Here is a 9,077-nt window from a genome sequence, read left to right as displayed (position 1 = left end):
CATCCAATGAAAATGTACAAATATGCGATCGACCAATCAACGTCGAAAATCACTAAATTGCACATTGTGCAAATATCAAATATACATTAAACGGGACCTCCTTATAGAAGCGATTTCAGCTTTAAACTATGGATAATAAGTACGTTTATCATGGTTCTCGATTCCATATTGTTCAAGAATTCAGAATTCATATGTTGTTGAAACTTGTTATTGAAACAGTCAGTTGTCAATGAAGAACCCTAATAATGTTTTAATCATATGGCATTGAATATGTACACGAATAAAATACACATATGTTTCTGCTTTAGCTTGTTTGTGACGTTTTGAGCTTAGCTTTAGTCACCGCTTTGTTCCCATTCAAGGAAGCATCTTTGTCTGGAAGCAAGTCAGGCTGGTAGTCACAAGGACGTGATGGTTGTTCTTCCACTATGAGTAACTTCCCCCGCTCAGGCGTCTCTGATGTAAAGGTTTTCATGGTGTCTTCTAAAGCTTTTCCTTTTGTTTCGTCAAGTCCCAGTGTAGCAAGCACTGTGAGGAACACAATGATTCCCAGTGCAATGAATGGCACCATCAAATCCTTATTTCCACCCTGAAAATGATTTGGGAAAGGCATCTGTAAAATATACACGATGTTGCATTCATTTCAACAACTCAAAATATATGCATCTATAGTTACAGTGATTAAAAAGAAACAAACTCAGGACATATATGTAAAGATGTTAAAGCAAAGGACAGAGTTGATGTGTGAAGAATGTTCATAGGTGTGTCTATGCTACTAACAACCATATTCGGTTGGTGCATCTACGCAATCGACACTTAACTGCCTTATTGACAGCTCGATGTGTTCTTGGTTTGACGCCAATTAGTGGCAGAACCGTACGCAACAGGTTGACGGAGTCCCAAGTTTTGCTTCCACGTCATGACTGCTTTGCTGAACACAGTGTTTGCGTTGCAGAAGACTATATCTTTTATATGGTCTCTGACAATACTGAAAAAGTTACAACGTGCGACAAGAAATTAAATATGTCTACTTTTCTCTTGACGTTTCGGTTGTCCAGCACAGGGAATATGGAATTGAATTTCTTCAAAGTTCAGTATTCTCATTACAACACAGACACGATAATGTATGTACTCATGAAAATTGAACTCAACTAGCAACTCACCAGAGTCAGAACTTGACCTGCGAGTATACCACCAATTCGTGCACCGCAGTTCATAGCAGCGTATCCCAAATTCCTTTAAAAACGCATTAATAAAATATTAGTTGCTGAGATAAAAGTGTTATGTCTGTGAGGATACGATAGGTAAGCTGTGATAATATCAAAAGCAGAAAATCTTAGTATGGCAAATGTTTTGGTATACGCGGGTATCTCTGAGAGCAATAGTGGCGTGTGTTTGTCTGGTGTTTAAGGCTACACTCAGCAATATTCCAGCTATATGGCGGCGATCCGTAAATAATCGAGTCTGCACCAGACAATCCATTGATCAACATTATAAACATTGGATACGCAACTGGGATACGATAGCATGTGTCAACCAAGTCAGCGAGTTTGACCACCTGATCCTGTTAGTCGTCTCTTCCGACAAGCAAGGGTTGCTGTAGAGCAATTCTAACCCGGTTTGCAATAGCGGTGACTTTCTCAAGTGGGTGACGTGCCACGTCAGTGAGTGAGGGACAAAACATGGAACATACATTTGAAATATTCTCGTTTTGAGATTAATTGTGGCCACAAGTGATGGAAAGAAACCGATATAGTCCCTGTATTATAGCCTTAGGGAACAATAAAATACGTCTTCATTCAAATTTTGAGAGGCGGATGCTACTGTCAGAAAAGGCCACCCGCACACTTTACGCGAACGAGTGATTTCCAGTGGTCCGTTCAAATACTTATCAAGTATTATTTACCAGTTTGTCTTTAGACAATTTAATGGAATATGTTTCGGTAGATAATTAAGACCAATTCCCTGGCGGTGACGTTTCAAACGTTTCCATACATTGTAATTAAAACAGTTTGTGTTCTTTACAGTTTGGAGATTTCTGTCCCAGGAATGCTCCTCGTTTTGATTTAACCTGTCTTTGATTTCAAGCGGGACAGCATGGCATTATAACTAGCAAAGCAACAATTGTATTATGTCCAACATAATGGACATAAGTACCAATTTTCGAGGCTGACATTTTGGTTCCTGCAAGCGTTTCCTAACTATGTTAATGGTGCATTGTAACCTATTGTATGACGCTGTGGCACTTATATATCGCTGTGCGTGAGAAAATATTAATGTAAAATATTGCTGCTGTTAATTATATAAAACGTCCATAAAATAACCACCCTCGAATTTCTGAAAAGGACGCAAAGGTAAAACAGCTGTGAATAGAACATGAATGTATCGCTGAACATAAGTGATGGCACCAGGTGTTAACGGAACGCGTGAATTTGGTCCAGGACCACATCCAATACCTGATCACAGTTGGGTACTGTTCAACACACAAGGCCTGTATAACCAGCCAGCCTAGAAGACTTGTACACTTGGCCATCATTGCGCATGCGTTGATATAGTTCCCTTTATCTTCCTCCGGAGCTATGGGACAAAGCAGCAACTGATTCTTAAACAAGTCGTGTTTTCAGGTGCATAAATTAAAATAAAGTCCAGATATAAAGAACTATTAGTCCTTTATATATGTACCTGACGAAATTATGTGTATGTGTGTGTGTGTGTGTGTGTGTGTGTGTGTGTGTGTTCACTGCAGTGTTGCAGCACACCTACTCATTTGATCAACGGTAAGTTCTACTGTCTCTTCAAGAACATGTACTAAAGTCAAAGACTCACCTAACCGTGTCGATATCGCCAAACCAAAGCATCCCGCGGCTGTTAGAAGGAACGCTGCGGAACCACAGATACGTCTTCCAAATCTGAAAATGGATTCAGGAATATTTTTAAGTGTGGAATGGATCAGGAATAATATTATCTATTTGAACTTCTGGGAAATTAATTTTTCAACGTGAGCACAGATGACCAAGTTGTCGTCAAGCCTGTGCAGCTTTGTCCCTTAGGTTTTCCTGGAACCCCTTTGGAGGTATTAAGTGAAACGGAATGGACCAGTTTATTGAGCAAAAATGAAGGCCACCAGTGACCTTGTTAAGTATAGATTAGCGCCGACAACCAAATTCAGTTCTGCCAATTTTCATACGAAAACACAATGAAACCATTTTGCAGGATACAGTACATTTTAGAAAATGGCCAAGATGTTGACAAACTGGTTTGCACACATGTTATTTTCGTTTACTTTGACTTGTACCACATCTTCCCGAGTTGTTGTTTTCAGGTGAATAACTGACTTGTCTGCCCTTGTGTTTATGACGGTTTGCAACCGGTGGGGCAGGTGCGCTCACCTTTTCGCGAGCACCTGTTATTATTACTATTTGATGCTGCTTAACGAACAAATGAATCGTACAACAGTATCTGTTTTTGACAGATATTTCATTTGAATATGGAAATTGTTTTGTCGCTTTCATTTGTGCCAACATCTTAGTGCAGGAAAACTTCCTTAACTGTTAACTCGGTGGAATTTAATCAATTAATTAATGATCAATTGTGCCACTCATTGTCTGGTTCTTATGAAAAGAAACATATTTCCCTTCTCGTGGATATTTTCAGTAAAGATGGAACTATTCAGTCACACAGCAAAGGTTTTACAGGTATTCCTATACTGCCTGTTTTACTGCCGTGTATTCCGAAAACAATTTATAATCATTTAGAAATCAATGATGTTTGATCGGTTTGATAATAACATCAGTTTCGGGAATATCTCAGCTTTTTCAGTTGCAACACATTTCGGGAATAGACAGCAGAAAGCATGACACAAATTCCTAGATACTGACTCACAGAGAGGTGACGAGGACTATGCAAGGCGTTACTGGCAGCTCCGTCAGCGCCATAAGGAGCATGTTGAGGTAGAAATCACCTGACAGATTCTTCAAGCCAAAGCTTATGGCATAGTACACGACTGAACAAGAAAACCTGGAGAAGAATGAATTCCTAAAAAATAATGATATTATTTATAACGCGTCTTTTATAGGCTCGATATCTTGCTCTGATCATTATTATCCCGGATAACCAAAGCTGCCTGTTAAGCGCAAGAAGGTTAATAGTCTCACGACTTATTTCACCGGGTACCCATTTTTCGGTGGGTGAACAGAGGCAATTTTGAACAAACTCATTTGCCTAAAGTGAGACCACATGTATCACATGTGCTTTGTTGTGGGTCAGGACTGAAGTCCTGGAAACTCTCAGTAGTCAAGCAGCCAAACACGGTCACCAGTCCAGGGACTTTCCGTGCCCAACGTTGCTTTACTTCAACTGATTGTGACCTGAGCTCTACGCACAGGACCACACACCACCACATTCTTCTACTGTCTCGATTCAGGGATTTCCAAAGACAATAGGGGCTGTGGGGTAGCCTAGTGGTTAAAGCGTTCGCTCGTCACGCCTAAGGCCCGGGTTCGATTCCCGACATGGGTACTGTGTGTGAAGCCCATTTCTGGTGTCCCCAACCGTGATGTTGCTGGAATATTGCTAAAAGCGGCGTAAAACCATACTCACTCACTACAAAGACAATAGCCACTTCAATGAAACATCAACTATTTTTTCGACTGCCGTGTGACATCAGAGAATTACCTCCTTAATTTACATCCTTGCAAAAATCTCTCGTTCATGTCTTCTGGACATCATGATTCAGCCTTATGGCATATAATAAATATAATAATTCATTTATATAGCGACTAGAATCCAACTGCTCCATGGACACTGTAATCAGAATCTGATTATTATTACCCGGATAACCCAAGCTGCCTGTTAGGCGCTAGAAGGTTATAGTCACATGCCTTTATCCAACCGGCTACACATTTTCTGCTGGGTGAACAGTGGCAATTTTGGACAAACTCACTTGCCTAAGGTGAGATCACATGTATCACATGGCCTCGTTGTGGGGGCAGGACTGAAGTCCTAGAAACTCTCAGGAGTCAAGCTGCCAAACACGGTCACCCATCCAAGGATTATCCGAGCTCGACGTTGCTTAACTTTAACTGATTCGTGACCTGAGCCCCAAGCACAGGACCACACATCACCACATGTTGCATAATCATATCATATTGTACATTTATTGCTGTCCTGCGTGTATTTACTTTGACAATAGATTTACTTTGACAATAGATTTACTTCAAATAGTCATATTGTCCTGCAAAATGAAACACATGACTGCAATAACATGTCACATCTGACATACAGTGAAAACATCTCTTTTTTTCTCTTGTATCGATTAGCCGAACTCAAAAGAGTTCCTGTTTCCTGGTGATACAATGGAGATACACCCACCGAGTTTTCAAAGAATATCTGCGAAGTCACAAGTCACAATATATTAATATCATGAATATTATTTCAAGTACTGACACAAGCGAAGATACTACTTTATGTATTCGTAGTTCCAGCGTGTCACATTGTCGAATGATATATTATTACAACGAGGTTATTGTTGCAAAGGAATTCATGGGAATACAACCATGTATGCTGGAAAAAATATTTCGTGTAGGTACAAGTAAGAAATCAACCAATCCCAGCTAACAATTTCACGTTGTCACAACGTTATGCTTTCGTTGTTACAACGTTATTCTGTGGACTCCGATTTTTACGTTGTCACAACGTTGTGGCCTGACGTATACGTCATTTTTAGGTCACAAACTAACCGCAAGGTTAAGTTATTTGATGCTAACGTAATTTACGTTCTCTTAAGGTTCAGATCTATTTAACGTTAATAGTTGTCCTTGAAGTGAACAGTAAAAAAGAAACAAACCAGAAATTCACTTCAATGTTAATTCGTCAATTTGCATGTTGTTTTGGTCGTGTGTTTCTGAAACTGTAGCTGAATAGTGAAGAATCAGAAAGTGATTCTCAAAGTGAAAAGTTTTTCAGAAACTCTATCGTGACAGAAAGACAGTTATAAGAAACGTTGTTATTACGCAGTGACATAACGTTATAAAATGACGTAATACTAACGTTGTGACAACGTTGTGTCATGCCGTAACCAATCTACACGCTTCCCACAACGTTGCAAAAACGCCGTGTGTCAGCTGGGATATGTGTATTCCTTTTTACGACAAGCACGATCTCGAATTGTGTCACCTTTCTTTTACCGATTCTAATTTAATATATGTTGTGCCACACCAAGTGACGTGACGACATACTGAGGTGCGGTATTCACCTAAACATACAAATACTGGGTTAATTTTGTCAGGGGTATCAACTGCTGAGTCATCGTACACATTTTTAAACATTAGAAAATAGCTTTCTGGGATTACCTAAGTATCATTACAAAATGCATTCCCAGTGTATCAGGGAGACTATTATTCATAATCTACTGATCAACCTACCAGATATAACATGAAAATATTGTTTTCCGAGTTAGTTTCTTTGTCATCAGCAAATCTTTATATGAGTAGGAGTTGGCTTTGTCCCCCTCTGCCTTCTCCTCTTTGGCGATCAGATCCAGGATAGAAGTATCTGGAACTGGCTTCTTGTTGTAAGCCGCCATCTTGTGGATAAGACGCCTCGCCTCCTCAACGCGGCCTTTTACAGCCAGCCAACGGACGGATTCTGGCACAAAGCTTTGCAAAAATAGAAGCCAAGACTTTAGAAAAGATTTTGAGCTTAATCGTAAAAATGTATGAAGCTAATCCCAGTGTTGTACTTGAAAGATATTATCAAATTCCGCATAACTTGTGTCATGTGATCAAACATGGTGGTTTTTTATACTTTTGTTATGAAATGGTATTTGAATCAATCACGCATCCCGGTGTGTGTAAGCAGCATCTTAACATTAACATGATGCAAAATCACAGGACTTTTACGATATGTCTGAGAGACCGTCTTCTGGCCAATGTCTAAAGTTTTTACAAAATGGACAAAGGACAAAGATCAGTTTTGAAAGTTTTTGTACGATTTTGATTCTTGATTTGAATATAGCGGCGGTGGGGTAGCCTTGTGGTTAAGCTTTCGCTCGTCACGCTGAAGACCTGGGTTCGATTCCCCACATGGGTACAATGTACGAAGGCCATTTTTCGTTTCCTCTGCCGTAATATTGCTGGAATATTGCTGAAAGCGGTGTAAAACTAAACTCACTCAATGATTTAAGTATCATATTTTTTTATTACTTACAACCATGTAAAGAGGATGGGAACTGTCAAAACTGACATTGAGAGATGCAGCCATTTCCAGTGGTGTAGCCATTTCGCAATGAGGCTGAATATCATGATCGACACCGACCAAGATGGAAGGGACGAAATGAATGCTCGCCATTTCTTTCCAACAAACTCTATCTGGTAGAGGTATACTGTACTTAATATAAAGCTACAGGCAATGCCAAGAACCGCTCGTAAAACTGTAAACATGATCCAGGAAACAGAGAAGGCTGAAGCCGTATTCCCAATGAAGATGAGAAGAAGTCCACTGTAGAAAACCTTTTTCCGACCATATGCGTCTGCACAATAGCCAGCGATCATTGTACCAACCAGCACACCGACCATTTGGATGGAGATCATTGCGTTGCTGATCCAGCTCATCTGACAGACCAAGTTCCACTGAAATTAGGGGAAGGTGCAAAGGCATATGATACACGTGTGCTGTAATGATGCACTTAGTATGCAATTATTTTCCCGATGATGTTGGATTAAAATAATACAGATATCAGAGCTCCTGCATGACATATTTACATTTGGGCACGCTCGAAACATTCAGCTGTAGGTTCGAATCCCGATTCGCCCCAGTAATGATTTCAATTATCTTAGAACCATACTTATGCTCGTAGGTATCATCAAAGGTTTAAACGTGTGAGGCATCTTCGGGCTTTCCTCCTACATGCCGTGATATGACTGGAATACTGTTCAAAGTGGCATCAAAACAAACTCACTCGTTCATTCATTGCTGTGGGTTTCTCATGTTTTACTGGGAAAGTAAAAAAAAACAGTTTTCGCATATTTACCTCTGTGACAGCTGTCTCCATGGAATCACTGAACTTCCTTTCACATGATCCGTTCCAAAAACAATTTTGGTAACTTTCGTTCGCATAGCTCAGATTCGTCTGGCTGGATTGTAGATCTTGTGACGTACACCACCAGTCAGGTTCCACGCCAGCAAATGCCATCATCAACATGGTAGGACCAACTACCAGCATGGATAACGCCAATATCGGAACCAGAATCAGTTGGTAAGTACCAAATCCTCCAAGATCATCAATGAGTGTTTCCAAATGCATGACTTCCAAGTATTGAGTGAATGTTGCTCTACCTTTGTAGATGGATCTAGAAGCATCCGTGCATTAAAGGGAAGAATTGTTATTTCTTTACACATGTAATTGAGGCGCGTGAATCTTTACGTAGGGTTTGTTTTTTGGTGTTTTACGCCACACTCAGCAATATTCCAGGTATATGGCGGCGGTCTGTAAATAATCGAGTCTGGACCAGACAATCCAGTGATCAGCATCATGTGCATCGTTCTACGCAATTGGGAAACGATGACGTAAACCAAGTCAGCGAGCCTGACCACCCGATCTCGTTAGTCGTCTCTGTAGACCAATTGCAACCCGCATCACCACGGGTTTTTCCGTAAGTATTAATGATTTTGTCAAGACATCATTTCAGTTAAATAACGTAGATCTCGCAACGACTGAAATTGTCTGTTGTATAAGACTGGATTGACAACGATAGCCGAATAGAACCCTCACGTAAGATACGTCATGAGCGTATTTGTTTCGTATCATTTGTTTTAATAAATGTACGGATACTGCCATCATTAAAGTACATGTAATCAATACACACCACAATCGGTTCACCGACAGGAATATGTATAACTCTTCAAAAAAGAAACGCACAGGCTCAAAACAATGAAATGTATAATTAAATGTATTGAAGTGTACATAAGTCGAATAAGTTTGAGCGTAGGTGAAAGCAATTCGACACACGGATGAACATATGTATTGTTGTCATGGTCAGCATTAATTCAGTTCACTCACTGCACATGTGTGGACACAT

The 9,077-nt window shown here is 40.1% G+C and overlaps 1 protein-coding gene across 1 annotated transcript; it reads right to left on the bottom strand.

Annotated features, from left to right (window-relative positions):
• Window positions 1-304: 304 nt before the first annotated feature.
• LOC124287156 (solute carrier family 22 member 4-like) lies at window positions 305-6,583 on the bottom strand. Its single transcript, XM_046723639.1, has 5 exons — window positions 6,423-6,583; window positions 3,915-4,017; window positions 2,827-2,909; window positions 1,164-1,236; window positions 305-589 (listed from the first exon to the last, which is right to left on the bottom strand). The coding sequence occupies exons 1-5, from the start codon at window positions 6,581-6,583 to the stop codon at window positions 305-307; spliced, it is 705 nt and encodes a 234-aa protein (XP_046579595.1).
• Between the last annotated feature and the right edge of the window lie 2,494 nt (window positions 6,584-9,077).

The sequence above is a fragment of the Haliotis rubra genome, unplaced genomic scaffold, assembly GCF_003918875.1.
Source record: "Haliotis rubra isolate DU_JTF1 unplaced genomic scaffold, ASM391887v1 Scf4, whole genome shotgun sequence".
In the NCBI taxonomy this organism is placed as follows: domain Eukaryota; kingdom Metazoa; phylum Mollusca; class Gastropoda; order Lepetellida; family Haliotidae; genus Haliotis; species Haliotis rubra.
Note: the sequence above shows the minus strand (reverse complement) of the source record. Positions and strands in the feature narration are given on the sequence as shown.